This window comes from Littorina saxatilis, linkage group LG5 (genome assembly GCF_037325665.1).
Source record: "Littorina saxatilis isolate snail1 linkage group LG5, US_GU_Lsax_2.0, whole genome shotgun sequence".
Lineage (NCBI taxonomy): Eukaryota > Metazoa > Mollusca > Gastropoda > Littorinimorpha > Littorinidae > Littorina > Littorina saxatilis.
The window spans coordinates 28,499,849-28,517,300 of record NC_090249.1 but is presented as its reverse complement, the minus strand read 5'-3'; the positions used below and the strand labels follow the sequence as shown (position 1 = coordinate 28,517,300).

At 40.7% G+C, this 17,452-nt stretch overlaps 3 protein-coding genes across 5 annotated transcripts in view; 2 read left to right on the top strand and 1 right to left on the bottom strand.

Moving 5' to 3' along the window:
- The window catches only part of LOC138966786 (pre-mRNA-splicing factor 38A-like), a 325,120-nt gene that overhangs the window by 274,952 nt on the left and 32,716 nt on the right, over positions 1–17,452 (top strand). The gene's annotated exons all lie outside the window — the stretch shown is intronic.
- Positions 1–17,452, top strand: part of LOC138966791 (uncharacterized) — an 82,757-nt gene that overhangs the window by 33,029 nt on the left and 32,276 nt on the right. For 2 of the 3 annotated variants that reach the window (XM_070339131.1, XM_070339130.1), the window contains exons 2-3: positions 11,517–11,909; positions 15,000–15,137. The exons of the other annotated variant lie outside the window; for it this stretch is intronic. In XM_070339131.1, coding sequence (XP_070195232.1) covers positions 11,699–11,909; positions 15,000–15,137 — 349 coding nt within the window. In that variant the 5' untranslated portion in view covers positions 11,517–11,698. The remainder of the gene's footprint in view (positions 1–11,516; positions 11,910–14,999; positions 15,138–17,452) is intronic. 3 annotated transcript variants of the gene reach the window in all.
- Positions 13,765–17,452, bottom strand: part of LOC138966790 (uncharacterized) — a 42,977-nt gene continuing 39,289 nt past the window's right edge. The window contains exon 5 of the transcript XR_011455761.1: positions 13,765–14,191. The gene's annotated coding sequence lies outside the window, so the exon portion shown is untranslated. The remainder of the gene's footprint in view (positions 14,192–17,452) is intronic.

Genomic DNA, 17,452 nt, shown 5'->3' with positions numbered 1-17,452 from the left:
TCCGATTTCTGCTGCAATTGTAGCTGAAATTGCACGATTTGTCCGTTCCTTCGTAACTTCAACGAAACAGCACTAGTTGATGCATTCCCGTGATGATATCCTGTGAGCTAAACATGTCCTTTGTATTCTTGATGAATGCTGTTGCACAATTTTGTCTTTGGGTGACGCACGCGGCAAAAGAAAACACAAACAATTAGACTTCATGTTATACGCCACCGATGCTTGGTGTAATTCGCCACCGCAATTTCACGTCTTGGATGTTATTCGCCACCGCAACTGTCTAATGAATTGCATAATATGTTGAAGAGTTCAGTGATTCTGTCACTTCCAATTGAAAATTTTGATTTGGAGTTGTTCAGTTCAGTGTATAGGGGAAGGGCTCCTAATATGGACCCCTTTTTGTTTCATGCTGATAAATAGCTTGTTTTCTTGCAAAGAAGTTTCATTTTTTGTTTGGTAGTCCTTCTTTCTTAGGTTAACCGTTAGGCCCAATCAGAGTAAAATAGCTTTGATACACATTCAGCAAAAATTAAATACAGAAAAAATCACAAAGGGTCCATATTAGGAGCCTGGGCGCCTAATATGGACCAGCGAAGCGGCCTTCACGAATCACTGTAAAAAGCCCCCTATATTTCAAAATAACATGATACAACTTAGTGTACAGGTCAGCCTAATTAAAATATGCTCTAGATTTATCTGTTTTGGGTTGATGAGAGCATTATTTGAAGCACACCAGGAAACTAAAGAAGCTTATCAAAAACAGAGTGAAAATAAGTAAAATTATCAACTTCCACAAAAAGAAGACTTTTCGTTGCATATTTTTTAAATCTCGAGGGCTAGTTATAGGTTAGTACCAGCAAGCTTCTTAATGAATTAATGAAAACAGCCTTTAGCTTTTATTTTCTTCGATTTGTTGAAGGTGGTCCATATTAGGGGACTCGCACATACTTTGAGATTTTGCTATTATTTTTTGTTTGCAGTAGAAACTCGGGGTCAACACTGCTAAAATGTAACAAATACGGTTTTAGCTGTCATATATAGCCATTTTTGTTTGATAAAAGCTTTGGCTGTAGACAGAAACGAGTCCGTTTTAGGCGGCAAATTTAGAGTGAACGCTGCCAAAAGTGAAAAAAGAGAAAAAGCCTGACGGTTTTGAGATTTCTGTTTCTGCAACTGTTTTGACATGTGCAAGTTATCCAGAGAGGGTGGATACAGCGAATAAAACTTTTTTGAGCGCTCTAGCGCCGTTAGTTTGTGGTGGTCCATATTAGGAGCCGGTCCATATTAGGAGCCCTTCCCCTAGTTCAGCTTTTGTAGAACACGTTTCTGAGACGCACCTGGCGGCGTTTCACCCCCACATTCTTCGTCATTCTTCTTTCCCGAAAAACGTCACGTCTGTCAGAGGCGTTCTTTTCTCTTCCAGCGTCAAACTGATGAGTTTTTGTGTTGTCGCTGGTAATAGGAATGACTGAATTTTAGAATTATTTCACACACATAAACACCAACGAAGCTTAAGAATTTTAGAATTATGTGGTATTTGGCCCCACAATGTTTTTAACAGGAGCGTTCCAGGCCCAGTTTCAGACTCAAGTGACCGCAAATCAAACAGGAAGAGGTAGGTTCCATATTGTCAAACTTAGTGATTTCAGCCACTGAGTGTTTATTGCTAGAATGGCAAGAATCGCTGCGCTCTTCAATCACATATGCTTATACAATAACTTTTCTGACGGGATACGAGTGGTTTTGTTGCAGATGGATTTGGAACAGTCCGGGCAAACCATTGACAGCTTCCTTGATGTCAGTGATGTGGTAGAAGTTACTACTCGACCACCAGTGACTTCGACACCGCAGAAAAAGAAGTCAGAGCAAAAGCAGTGTTTATGCCCAGAATGTGGGAAAACATATAAACACCAACGAACATTAAGAAACCACAGGCTCTTCCATCACACAGAGGGTGGGGGTCCAAGGGTTACCTGTGGGATGTGCAAAAAAACATTTACGAGGTCTGCAGACCTCCAGTCACATGTGAACAAACAACACATCGGTCAAAAACCATTCGACTGCTCCAAGTGCCACAAAAAATTTGCGTGCAAACGCAATGCAAACCCAAACCGCCACACATGTGTGCAAATCACTTAGTACGCGTGTGATGTCTGTCTGTGGCAAAGAGTATAAAAAACGCTGGCGCTGGACCCGAGTACTCTTCAGACTGGCTCGCTCCCCCAGTATGAAAGTTTTTGTCTTGTGCACGTGGATTTAAAAAAAAAATTAATTTATTTTACACAATTAAAAAAATTATTAGAGTGAAATAAAACATTAAAACGTTCATAATAAACAATAGTAAACAAGAATTTAAAAAAAATAAAAAAAATAAATAGACCGCCCATGCCGGGAATCGAACCCGGATCACTTTGGCCATAGACGAATCGCTTTCCACCAGGATCACTTGGATTAAAAAAATAAAATAAAAAAAATAAAAATTAATTATTAGAGTAAAATAAAACATTAAAACGTTCATAATAAACAATAGTAAACAAGAATTTTAAAAAAAATAGACCGCCCATGCCGGGAATCGAACCCGGATCCCTTTGGCCATAGTCGGAAACGCTTTCCTCCAAGCCAACAAATCTTACATTCGCCAGTGAACTCAAATGCCCATAGTCCTCGCGCAGTGGTACACGCACGCAAAGCACGCAAAGCCTGGTACGGTGTCGCTGGCTTGGCTGGGCGGTTTATCAGCCGAACGGCTATTCTGACCCACCGCGAATTGCGCCCTCCGTTAAGAGTCGTTTTTGTGGATTATTTGCCATTTAGGTCCCAGGTAACATTATGAAGTTTTAATACGATCAATCGGACCTATTATCAAGTTAGTGTCAGTATCAACTTTTGAACAAACTGCGCCCAGTAGTTTCCCAGCAATAAGCTGTTAAGTCGAGACAGACACACAGACACACAATTAAAGTCTGCTGGACCCTAGTACTGCGTACTCGGGGATAAACACAAATCAACACTCAAGGCTCACACCAACACACACACACACACTTGCTCACTCCTGCCCAAGATGCTTTTATCCTTTCATGTACAGGACGCAGCTTTTACGCCATTCCCAGAAATGTGTTGCCTGAAATGTTGTTTTCAAAGAATTTTGTTTTCAGTTCTGCAATGAACACTTTCGAATAGATCCAGCATATTTTTATTATTATTTTTTATTTTTATTTTATTTTTTTATTTTGAAAAAGAAGCACTTATCTGAAGTAAGTACGCTATCCATCCTGCCATTCGTCGCCTTACACGAAGTAATGTTCAAACCATGCGGAACGTTTTTGTACATTCTTGTATGTGTAGTCAATCTTCCGAATGTAAATGAATGCATACGAGAACATGAGGACAAACTTTTCATCAGCGTGCCTTCCTAGAAGTGAAATCTCATTGGTGAAAACGTTGGTCTTCATGTTCTGATGTGTCTTTATTTTGCTGCGTAATCTGTTCAGATCATCACTCGCCGTCATCGATGCATTTCCCACTTGTAAATATAGTATTTTTTTCACTCTTACGGTAAGCACTGTTATATTTCCTATTGATGTCATCATATCCTAAACCTCTTGAATCTCACAGTCCCAGGGACTTTTTTTGGGGGGTCATATATATATATATAAGCACATTCCAGTACATGTGGGTTATACACTCAAGTACAGATAAGCATACTTTTCATACAGAAGAAGAAGAAGTGGAAGAAGAAGAAGAAGAAGAAGAAGTAGAAGAAGAAGAAGAAGAAGAAGAAGAAGAAGAAGAAGAAGAAGAAGAAGAAGAAGAAGAAGAAGAAATACTACAGTTTGATTTGTCAACTCATGGTGCCTTTAAATCCTTTGCATAGGCAAGATCACGCCACTCCCCTGAGTTTAAAACTTGCAGCACAAACGTTAAAATGCTCCTATCAATTGCTGTCAGTTTTGTGACAAAAATAAAGGTTTAAATGCCTCCACGATGTTGATGCGTTTGAAAATAACAATTTGCGTAGTGCGGTGGCGAATAACAAAAAATGCGGTGGCGAGTTACATCTAACATTGAATTGATGCGGTGGCGAATTACAGAGAGTTGTTGACACTCTGTTTTTATCTGCTTCTTGCAAAGTATATATGGAACTATATACAGAGAAACTACACGTGGAGATTCATAAAACATTAAAGTTATCAGTGAACATGTCCAAGAATAACCAGTAATCTCCGTTTTGTTGCATTTGACGCAGAAACTGAAAATATGCCCAAAACATGGAGAAACGAGAAGAAAAACAGATCGTCACGATCACCAGGGCCATCAAAGCATCAAAAAATATATACAGAAATATAGCTAAGGATATAAGTATGTGAAATGCAACACTTGAGAACATGCTGAGTGCTTAGCATTCTAACAATTTAATTTATCATTCGAGAGACCTACCTCGCAGCTTGCCTCTTCGTCGGCGTGAAGCGATGAAAAGTTGCGGTGGCGCAAATGCAGAGTTACACGATCCACGGCGTGACTTCTTCCCGTATTTTTCAGCGCGCGCGCGTTCGTGACAGCGCATTTCAAGTAGAAAATAGTAGGCTATTTAATAATTTAGTATGGACAACAGGTTATTTCTATCTTTCTTAGTCTGAACACTTTATGTTTTTGAATGCACAGGGGCCGGGTAGTAGCACCCAGGTTTCTGAGAACTCATTCCACTCATAAGATAAAGAATTTACAGAAACTACTGTGCCCAGGGATACATAGTTGTCAGCCTAGTTGCAAGTATTCGTTTTTTGTGTGATTTTGCAAGAACATCACTTTGATTTGTTACTGATGTAGATATGATATTATAAGATAAAGATGTTTGATGGGTTGTTGACAGACCAGCTTTTTTGTCGGTCTGAGGAGGAAGCATATCGTCTTTTGTTTCATATTTATTGACCAAGGCCGAAGGCCACGGTCAATAAATATGAAACAAAAGTCGATATGCCCCCCGAGGACCTACAAAAAAGCTGGTCTGTCAACAAACCACCAAACATCGTTTTTGTCATCATTTTGGTAGTGAGAAAATAAGTGTCAAATCAACACAGGGAGCCATGCTTTGAAACACGAGTTCCGTTTTGATAATACATGTTTTGGGGCCCCAGCACGTTCTTGCAATCAAAGCTGGGGTGTGAAAGCAACTTTCTGTGTTATGAGTTCATAAAATGTTGGGATAAGTATGTCAGGTTTGAGGATGCACAGTTCTGTAGGTTCTTCTCAGTATTCCACCCCCTCGGTTTTTAATTGTAAACATTAAGCTTAGTGATCGAATGTGGAAGCTACGTTGGGTCAAACTGGTCACAGAAGATTTGCATCGTGCAGCAAGGCACGTTGGGTCAAATGTCACAGAAGATTTGCGTCGTGCAGCGAAGGAAAGAATCGCGATCTTGTTTCCGACTCATTGCCTCATTAGACCTGTCACTCTGCTTGCTCGGCTTAATTAGATGTTTGCATATCTTGTTGCTATGTTCTTTGCTGTTATTTTTATTTTTTTATTTGCGCTTCGTTTATCGATACAACGTCTTCTGCACGGGTCAAAATGTGTGTGTCAGGGGTCAATTGGTTTGACTTGAACTTGACGTTCGTGTTTCTCCGAACGTCTGTGTATCGAAACACAGATACACGCACTCCATGACTTTGTAAGAAGACAAAACATATCGGTAGGTTTCATTTGTTTGTGATGAATTTATGACCTTTCATGGAGTAGATTTGTTTTTTGTTTACTTTTGCCGGTTTTCCAGTTCGTTTTTGGAACTTTGCAAAGCAGTGTCGTCTGTCTAGGTCTGGGGACACGCCTATGAAAAGAGCCGAAGAATCCCCGAGCGTTTCTATTGGGTTTGCTTTTGAATATCCGTGTATAACCTGCTTCCTGCAACTATGATAACCGGGGATTTATTGCATGGGGAACATGAGATTTATTTCCCAGGTGTTTGTGAATAAAAACTCGTGAAAATGATAACAAATATATATATTTGACCCTGTAGTGTCCAACAACAAAAAGCTCACAATATAAAAATATATTGCTATTTCATATGTTACGTAGATTTCCATTGGTCAATTGGGCAAAACTGAGCTCATTGCAAAAGTGATATCGACGACATTTCCGTCGATATCAGTTTTGATATCGACGACCTCTTGATTGCTTCCCCACTTCAAAAACAAAGACACCTACATTTAAAAACAAAGACATATATATATATATATATATATATATATATATATATATATATATATATATATATATATATATATATATGTTATTATCCCAGAATTTAGTTGAGCAGGTGACTAATTACTTTTTGAAAGAAAAGTCATATAAAATACGTAAAAGCACAAGAAAAGAGCGAACAAAAAGAATTAATAATCAGAGGGAGGGATATGGAACAGCCAAAACTGAGCAAACGCTTTTGTAATTTTTTTACAGTGAATACAATGGGCATTAGTCGCGCCACAGGAGCTTGTATCAAAGCGCTGGTCGGTCGAAGTATCCTACTCCTTTATCCCTACAGTAATATTTGAATAGTAATACTACAGAAAGAATAAAGGAGTATGACACTTGGATACAAGCTCCTGTGAGTCGCACAACCTACTTTCGATCAAGTTAGGTTCTGATTGGTTAGGTTATTGGTCTGTTTCGACAGTGATATCAAAATCTCGACCTCCGGTCTCGATTTTGATATCACTGTCTCAACAGATCATAGCAGAAGATATCATCACACAGTCCGTCAATATTGGGTATAGTTAATTTTCCTCCGCCGACAGTTTTCAGAACCTAACTTGATCGAAAGTAGGTTGTGCGACTCACAGGAGCTTGTATCCAAGTTTCATACTCCTTTATTCTTTCTGTAGTATTACTATTCAAATATTACTGTAGGGATAAAGGAGTAGGATACTTCGACCGACCAGCGCTTTGATACAAGCTCCTGTGGCGCGACTAATGCCCATTTCCCGAAACACTTTCCTTGTGGAACAAGGGACATAATTAATTGTCGCTGATGATGCTGTAACACGTACACTCAGAAACCGAACTAGATGTTATTATGTTCACCGATGATATGATTGTAAAACATTCAGTGATGCAGGAGTGGGCACCAGAATTGTGCAACTCTGTTGGTTTTGTGCCCACCCATCCGCCTAATATCGATACCCCAAATATCAATACCCCAAATATCGATACCCCTAATATCGATTTGCATAATGACGAGGTCCTTTCAAAAAACAAAAAAAACAAAAAAGTTATGCAAATTTAGATTGATTTGTACTAAATGTGTTGGTACAGAACGCAATTGTATGTCCTACTCGAGAAACCTGACAACATACTAGTTCGGAGGGGGAAGTGATGCGATAGAAGTGAGCAGAGATATGTCTGAGGTGAGGTAGAGGATTGGAATTTGGACACGATTCGTTAGGTCTTGCCATGATGAAATGATGTGTACTGTCTGGTGGCTGGAGAACAGGTGACGAAAAGAAGAGAGAATGCTTACTGTCATACAGACTAAAGATTTTGCCTCTTATGCATGTCTTACACAGTGCCGAATATCCTTGCGAATATGAACATGTTGTATTCGGCAAAAAAAGAGATTAATGTACAGCAAAAAAATATTGAAAATTCGAAGCCTTACGAATCCTTGTGTATGTCTTACGAATGGTTGCGAGTGCTTGCGAATTTCTACCGATCATTGCGAATGCATGCAAATTCATATACCAAGGCTTTGTATAGAATATGCCTTTCTTGCGAATATTGGGAGCATGTTGCTAATACTCGGAACAATAGACGAATGGTGGCAAATGGTTAAGAACATTTACGAATGTCTTGCGAACATGTCCCGATCATTACGAATTAGTGGCGGATTCTATTCGCAAGGGTAATTCGGCACAGTGTAAGAGTAGCATCAGCTGGAGAGAAGCCGAGCTCAGAGACAGTCTCTGTTGAGATCTGTAACCCTGTAACATTGTTTTCTCTCTCCTTCGACTGAAAGGATTATAACATTTACAAGTTATGACATGAAACGCCACTTTATAGTTGTACTAACGCGCTGCCCCCCTCCCCCTCCGCTTGAGCAACTTGATGCCACACTTCGTGCTGCTCTTGACGTTCATGCCCCCGTTTCACGTCGCCGTGTTCGTCCGTCCAAGTCCGCACCGTGGTACTCCGATATCTGTGTCGAACTGCGTGATGCGAAATGTGACAGTAGGCGTGCTGAGCGCAGGTATCTTAAGACTGGTCTTACTGTCCATAAACAAATATTTCAAGGAGCAAAGGACATTGTAACTAAGTTAGTACACGCAGCAAAGACAACCTTCCTCCAAGCCCAGATTATTGCTTGCGATTCAAGCAAAACATTGTTCGATATTTGCAGCCGGTTGACCGGCCGCAGTAAGGTATCCCCACTTCCCACTGTTTTCCCCGCTTGTCAGCTGCCAGATGTAGTCAGTGATTATTTTATCAAGGTTTCTGATATTCGTTCTGAACTTGATCAGATGAGTGCACATTCTGCTTCCTCCAGTCATGTTGATGTTCCCACTGATTGTTCTTTTCCATGATTTCAGCCAATCAGTGAAAAAGACCTTAGATCCATTATTCTGAAGTCCAAACCAACAACTTGTCCACTTGATTGATGCCATACCCACACCACTGCTTTTTGAGAATCTTGATGTGTTTTTTCCAACTCTTACTCAAATTGTCAATGATAGCCTGTTATCTGGTGTTTTTCCATCATTGTTCAAAACTGCACTTGTCAAACCACTTCTCAAAAAACCTAGTCTTGATGTCAATATTTTGAAGAATTATCGTCCTGTATCTAATTTATCATTCTTGTCAAAAGTTTTTGAAAAGGTAGTTCTGAAGCAGCTGTTGTCATATTTGAACACCCATGATTTGATCTCGCATTCTCAGTCCGCTTATCGCCCTTCTCACTGTACTGAAACAGCCCTACTTAAAGTAATCAGTAACATTTTGTCTGCTCTGGATGGTGGTGATGTGTCAGTGCTTACCCTACTTGACCTTTCTGCAGCGTTCGACACGATTGACCATGTCACGCTTCTCCATAGACTTCAGACTCTGTACGGCATCTCCGGTCCACCGCTAGCATGGCTTGAGTCCTATCTCATTGGCAGGACTCAGGCTGTGCTTGTCGATGGCCAGATGTCTGCTCCAGCCCCACTTTCTTTCGGCGTTCCTCAAGGTTCAGTACTCGGTCCCATCCTTTTCATCATGTACACTAAGCCCCTCTCCACACTGATTCAAAACCATTCTGTTTTAAATCAGTCTTTTGCTGATGACACCCAGCTGTATAAACCCAGTCCCCCTGCAGAGACACATTCCGCCATCCAGACCATTCAGACATGCATCACTGATGTTAAATCTTGGATGGTCGATAACAAACTTAAGCTGAATGATGATAAGACTGAAGTCTTACTGTGCAAAAAGAAGAACACTACATTTCCCTCTCCCCAACCTGTTTCTGTTCAAATAGACAACACCGACATTCTTTTCTCACCATCAGCTAGAAACCTTGGATTCACCCTTTCATCCGACATGACCCTTAACAAACATATATCTTTAGTCTGTAGAGTAGCTTATTTTGAGCTTCGTAAGTTCAGCACCATTCGCCACACACTCTCCTCTCAAACAACTAACACTCTTGCCTGTGCCTTTGTTCTTTCTAAACTTGACTACTGCAACTCTCTTCTCTCTGGCTGTCCTCTCCTGCATAAACTACAAAAAGTCCAAAACTCGGCAGCACGCCTCATTCTCAAAGCACGAAAACGAGATCACGCAACACCACTTCTTCGCACACTGCACTGGTTACCTATTCAAGCCCGCATTGACTACAAACTGTCCACCCTCTGCTTTAACTTCTTTTCTGGCTCGTCTCCTGCTTACTTCTTTGAACTCCTCGCCGTCTATTCTCCAGCAAGACAACTCCGTGCCTCTTCTGACTGTCGCATCCTTACCATTCCACACACCAAAACCAAAACACAACGCACTTTTACTTTCTGCGCATCCACACAATGGAATTCTCTCCCCTTTCACATCCGCCACTCTCAGTCACCCCAAGCATTCAAACGAGCACTTAAAACACACCTCTTCAAGAAATACAACCCCTGATTTTGTTTTTCTCAGTCCATCAGTAGGCTACATATAGTGTATTTGCTGTTTTAGTGATAATGTGATAATGTATATAATTAACATCTAGGGCTGTTTTCAGTATTGTTGATAACATGTTCTGTTTGATAAAGGGTATTCAGCTGGTATTTCCTTGTTTTCATTACCTATTTTATTCATGTTTTTATTACTTAGTTAGTGGAAGAATTTTTTGTAATGTATGTTTGATGGTGTATGCTTTTAATTAAGCGTTGTTGACTATGAATGTAGATCTAAACAACGAAGTGACTGTGGTAAGATGAACAAAGTAAAAAAAACAAAGGAATACTGTACTCACCGATACAAGAACGAGTCTTGTTTCGTTCTTGCATCGGTGAGTACAGTATTCCTTTGGTTTTTTTTAACTATGAATGTAGATGTAAATCCTTGTATAACTGTGTTTTAATTTTAAATGTGTCAAGCGCTAAGAGCATAATTGTAAAGTTATGATGTTGCGCTATATAACTGCTCATTTATTATTATTATTATTATACTTGTTAAGGGAGTGGGGACGATGTTGGACGGGGGAGGGAGGGAGAGAGGGGGGAAGGGGGGGGGGGGGGCGGAGGCTGACCCGCACTTCCCCCTCTCCAACCGGCGGTCATGTGCCTGTGGCTTGTGTCGAGTCATTTCGACACTTCACTGTGCGGCTCAGTCGGATAATTGTGGTATGAGTGGCCTTTGAACGCACTTCGTCATATCCGTCAGCCCCCCGGTCAATAATACACACACACACACACACACATTTACACTAAAGCATTTACACACACATACACACATACATACCACTCTCATAGATTCCCGAATGACTAATGTGTCACGTCACGCGTTCACAGTACTTTGCATGCACAGGCTTTCTGCAAGTGATAAAGAATATTCCATTCCTCCCAAAATACAGCTTCTGTGAAGGGATTTCCAAAGTATAGGGGTAAAACTGTATTTTGTGTCAGAAAATTACAAACTGTAGCCAATCAGTAACACTTGGCTCACGAAGACGGAGGAATGCCATTTTTGCAGCACAAGAACAATGGGTATGATTAGAAACTTCGGCTGGTAATTTCTGCAAACCGTTTGAACCTCTTTGATGCCCTTCAAAGTCCTCCCCCCTACACTTGTATCATGCCCACTACCTCTTCCCTAGGTCGATAATTGTTTGTGTGTGTGTGTGTGTGTGTGTGTGTGTGTCAGTGTGTGTGTGCGCGCTCGTTTGTATGTATGTATGTGTGTGTGCGTGCGTGTGTGTGGTGTGCGTGTGTACGCGCGCGCGCGTGCCGATATGCATATGTTCTTGAATCAACTACTGTGATAAACCAGTTTCTTCTCTATTCTGTCTCACCAGTGACAGTCATAACTTGTGACGAGCAGGACGGCATCATAGCTATAGCTCCACCATCAGAAGAGAATCCACAGCGGTAAGGTCCACAGCGGTAAGATCCACAGCGGTAAGATCCACAGCTGTAAGATCCACGTAGCAGCAACAACAACAACCAACGCCAGTAGAGGAAGATCCACAGCTTCAAGATGGTTCTGGACAACCTGACACAGGCGGGGAAAGTGGGACTAGCGTGCTTCGTGGCGGGGACCTGTTTCTTCCTCATTGGATTCTCTGTCCCTTATTGGGCCGTCATTGGGGGTGTCCTGCACGATACCCGCTATGGCCTGTGGGAATTCTGTAGTTCTTCCACCTGTTGGAAAATCTCAGAGTCAGGTTCCTTGTTTGGCGAAAATAAAAGTAAGCTGCTTCGCTGAGTCTTAAAAAGTATTTTAAGTACATAGTAGTAGTAGTAGTTGGTAGTGGTAGTGGAGATGGTGGTAGTTGTTGTAGTGGGAAGTCATTTGAGTCACGGCCTTTTTACGCCCTTTTCTTGATTTACATATTTGCGTGGTAGAGACGTACGTGCAGCGAGAGTTTTAGTTTGAGCCAGTGGTTGAGCCTTTTGCTTTAACCACATGTTTGTTTGTTTGTTTGTTTATTTGTTGCTTAACGTCCAGCCGACTACGCAGAGCCATATCAGGACGAGGAAGGGGGGGATGAAGGGGGTCACTTGTCAAGCGATTCCTGTTTACAAATGCACTAACCCATTACTTGTGTCCCAGCAGGCTTTAGTAAAACTAAATTAATACCTACTGGAAGATTACCAGTTTCCAGTATGTTAAAATAGGCTTAACCTATCTACTGCTGGACTTACATCAGAACACTAACAGATTAAACTATACATGAATCGCGAGACAAGCGGCAAGAGAAGAGATTTTTGGAAAAAATACAGGTGAATGAGCAAGAAGGCAGAAAAAAGAAAAGAATTCATGAAGAAAAAGAGAGCATGACAGGAAAGAGGAACCAAAAATCTACCTAACAGCAAACTAGAAAGCTCCTGCGGTTCCAAAAACAGGAGGGGCCTTTAATTTCATAACCGCAGTGCCCCACTGCGGGATTTAACCACATGACCCATCTTAAAACTAATTAATGCCAAGGTTGCACAAAATATAGGTCCAGAACGTGTTTTGAGTTCTCAGCATTTTGTTGTTGTGGAACTTTGATCACCATGTAATCATTGGTGGGTGTGAATGTTAACATTGTCATCTTTTTCCTTGCAAAAAAATGATCATTTTCAAAGTGATGTATTATCATTTGACATCACTGTGAAAACTTAAGAATCTGAGAAGTCTCGGAAAGTTTTGGGGCACCAGTGCCGTCACAGGGAAATACTCATCTCCTGAACGAACTCTTGTTTTCTTACTTATTGTGTGTTTTCGCAAGTAATGATGTCTACACACAATGACAAAAATAGTGTATACATGAATAACAGAAGAATGGTTTGAGAAATTCTGCATAAGTTGTAAAAGCTACTTTATTTAAATCAAAAATAAATACTTCCTATGACTTCTCCCCAGGGAATAAAATCTGTTCATATACCTAGAACATTCTCTGTTAATGTGTGGTGGGATCTGTATTAATCAAAACACACTTCAAAACTTTGTCTTTGTTGTTCTGGGAGATGCATGTTTCCTAAAGACTGGATGTTTTACCTCAAAAAGGCGCAAAAACACCAATTCTGACAAATTAGTAATGCAAATAACACTTTTTGTCACAAAAAACAACCGCTATGAAATTTTGTTTACAAAGATCTTGAAGAAAAAGAATGCAAAAGCCATGAAAAGAAACAAATCTCAAATTTCGTGTTTCCTTCAATTGTCTTTGGGAAAATGAAAAAAAGATGGGAGCTAATCACTTCTGATCTGTTTTTATGAGCAAATGTCCTTGTTCCTTAAAATCAAATCAATCAAATTAACTTTATTATCTCAATCTGAAAAATGACATTGGTGGCGCAGAAACATGAAGACAAGCGGACGACTAAAACATAACATTAAAGCCACCCTACGCCTCCCGTAAACCATCTGTTTCTGATCCCTGAGCCTCCCGAGCTTTTACAGACAGTACTAACATACTTCCATTTGAATGCTTACTGCTCGGGAGCATCGTGGCTGCTTTTCGTTGAGTGTAAGACATTTTCAAACAATTAATTTTGTGCAGTTAGAAAAAGATGTACTTTAAATCAAATCGGAAGCCTCGTTTTGGTGCTAGAACTAACTTTTAAAATCCAAATAATCAATCAATCAATGAGTCTTATATCGCGCATATTCCGTGGGTACAGTTCTAGGCGCTCTGCAGTGATGCCGTGTGAGATGAAATTTTATACGGCCAGTAGATTGCAGCCATTTCGGCGCATATTTACCTTTCACGGCCTATTATTCCAAGTCACACGGGTATAGGTAGACAATTATTAACTGTGCCTAAGCAATTTTGCCAGGAAAGACCCTTTTGTCAATCGTGGGATCTTTAACGTGCACACCCAATGTAGTGTACACGGGGGGAGGTTCGGACACCGAAGAGAGTCTGCACACAAAGTTGACTCTGTGAAATAAATTTCCGCCGAACCTGGGATCGAACTCACGCTGACAGCGGCCAACTGAATACAAATCCAGCGCGCTACCAACTGAGCTATATCCCCACCCCTATAACAAATTGACAGCATGTGAGACACACATTCTTAAATCATAAAATTATTATTTTTCATCAAGACAAGATCAGTACAATTCGAAGTTTTGAAAGTTTGAAAAAGGGAGCCCGGAAGCAGGTCATGTAAGGTCGTGTTTGCCCAAGCATATGAATTTTCTGCATATCGCCAGTTTCTTTGAACGGTCAACCGCCACCGTTCGTGCCACACGCAGTCACAATAACGTGCTACTGCAGATACAGCGAGCCGCATTTAAACCACAAACTGACGACTTCATTCATCCCGTATGTGAAAAAGGGAAAGCGGGTCACACGGGTCCACGATCGCTCGGGGGTTGAATAAACCATGAGAACTGGTGTGTGGTTTACACATGCTAAATAGCCATTCGGACGAACTGTGTCATTTAATGTTTCTAAATGCTAGTGCAAGTGTGTTCCATAAGGTTAGAATTTCTTATTTCGTGAAAGATTTCACCGTTCTGTAAAGCTCACCTGAGGCGGACATAGGCTTTAAAATAAATGTACGATTCTTATGTAATCAACAGTTTCGATGAATAATAATAATCTTCACGAGAAAACGTAAAATATTCATTTAAAAACACACATACACACGCACGCACGCACTCACACACGCACGAACGCTGGGTAATTTCAAAATACCTGTGTCTTTTTTTGCAGGCTGGGTAATTTCAAGATGCCAGTGTGTCTGTCTCTGTGGTTAGGTTGAAAGATTTAAAGATGCTTTTAAAAAAAAAAAAGTTTTTTTTTTTACAAGTCTGGTAATTTCAAAATGCCTCTCTTTTGTAGGCTGGTACCGAGGAACGCAGGCTCTGGCATGTTTGGCCCTCATTGCACTCATGGCTGATTTCATCATCCGCATCCTCTTCTTCTATGGCAAACAAAAACTATTCCTCCTCATCTCCGTCATTCTAGACTGTGCAACAGGTAAAGTCAATGCTTCTTCGTGTTTGGATTGTTGAGGTTTAAATGGTAAAACAACGATTGGACATGCTGTTCAGTATAATGTACCAACATTGCGCCAAACGTTCTGACAGTATTTATGTGGGATGAAGCTCTATGGGAATAGACAATGTTCGAAAATAACTCTGTCGGGTATGTATGAGTTGTGAAAGAGTGAATACACTTGCTTTTATTGAGGCAGACTTTCAACACGTGCTCCTTGTCTAGGTGTTTGAGTCACTAACACCCCTCGCTAGTGACTGTCACGAGGGAAAGCTTGCCACAATATAAGCAAGAGAATTCACTTTTTCACATACCATACGATCTACAGAGTTATTTCCGGAGTTCGTCTATGTAGGATGAAAGTCGCTTGTTCATTCCAAAGCTTGTTGTTCTCTCAGGAGATTGGTTCTGCATAACTCTCACTTTCTCTTGTTGCACATTTCGTATGCATTTAGTGCGCATACGTCCCTTTTTTCTCTCATTTAAATAGCTTTTTTTTGTATGCATGTAAAAAGTTTTCAATTAATTATCACAATATGAAAACAATATGTTGTTACATACTTTCAGGACGCTAACAAAACATGATATAAACAATGAATGCTGATGCTAGAACATATTTTTAGGGTGGTATTAAAATCTGAAGAAAACATGTTATGACAGACTTTCAGGACGGAATCAAAATCTAAAACAAGTCGCGTAGGGCGAAATTACAATTTGTTAGTCAATATGTCGAACTCAAAGAATGAAACTGAACGCGCGCTGCATTTTTTCACCAAGACAAATCGCTCACTTTTCCCGTGCAACACGAAGTGACATTGACAAGCCAGTAAAGCGCAATAGCGTATTGCGGTAAACAGGGAAGCGCGCTTTTCTGTATTCTTTTTAACTTTCTGAGCTGATATGTTTTTGGAATCTGGAAATGATAAAGAATAAAATGAAATAATTTTTAGATCGATTTCTTAAATTTCAATCGTAGTACTAATTAACCTATTTTCGTTAACTGTGATTGTCACGTTTCACTATATCACATAAGGTGATTATGAAACGGTTAGTTACTTCTAACTAACTAACCACACCACGATCCACTCTCGCAGTCATATATATATACAATTAAATGGAATCAACAAAAGTATAAGTTTCAGGCGCCTGTTTATGTAATAACTCGCCACCTCCCTCGAGACTTCACTCAAAATATGTTTTTTTTACGTTCAAAACGTAAACACCATGTGTCACTGACAAAAACGCCAGTTAAAGTATAGAAAATTATAGTAACACGCTGATCCCGTGTAAAGTTAAGAAATATATATACTGATCTGCCAAAAGTGCTAATTTATGCAGGTGTCACACACCCCACGCTGTCACCACTCGAGTATAATCATAAATATCACAGATGACTAGGTGGTAATAAGGGTGCATAAGACACGGTGCACTTAGCTTTGTTGTGCCACTGAGTGGGCGGCCCGTAATTAGTTCATAGTCTCCACAACTGCTCCGTAGAATGTAGTGCCGTCTGGCGTGGCTACGAAGCAGGGAAAAGTGGAGACATCAGGCGCCTCACTCAGTCGCTGGTTAGCCGGTTAACTGGTTACAACACCCCGCGGGCGATCCGGTTACAGTATCCCGCAGATTAACAGCGTCCCGCAGATAGGCTGCAGAAAACAGCCAGCAACGGTAGCAGGTAGAAATGAAGAAAGGCTGCAACAAAAAGCCTCGGTGCACTAGACATGTCATGCTACCCCTCACACCCCACCTTTAAACATGTCACCCTGACATATTTCATCGAGCACGTGGGCCTGCACAAACGGACTTTTACAACAACAAATCAGCTATTTTCCTTCCTTCTCTCCATATCTGCAAAAACCATATACAGATTAGTATTTTAGCGTCACAAAGAGCAAATTATGCGCTAACCTGGAAAGAACAACAGAGTATTTCATTCCACAAACACAGACTCGTCAAAAGCGTTAAATAATGATTTATTACCTCAACAGCCCAATGTAAGTAGTTCTCTCAAGGAAATATGCTTCCTTATGAATGGCTTCCGCTCGTCAACGGATATACCGCCATCCCCCCCTCTTGCACTGAAATCCTTATGCGGTGAAAATCCTTCCCCGCTCAGTGAAGAGAATACCTGACGACTCGTCCTGTCAGACCGCAAGTAAGCAGAGAGAAAGTGGTCTCAAACTGAAGTTTCCTGAAGCCCTCCTGTACCAAGCAGAACGGCGCGTTGAAAATCAATGTAGAAGTCAAAGCGTTGAAGTCCATCAAAGTTGCAGGAAAATATAAGACACCGACCG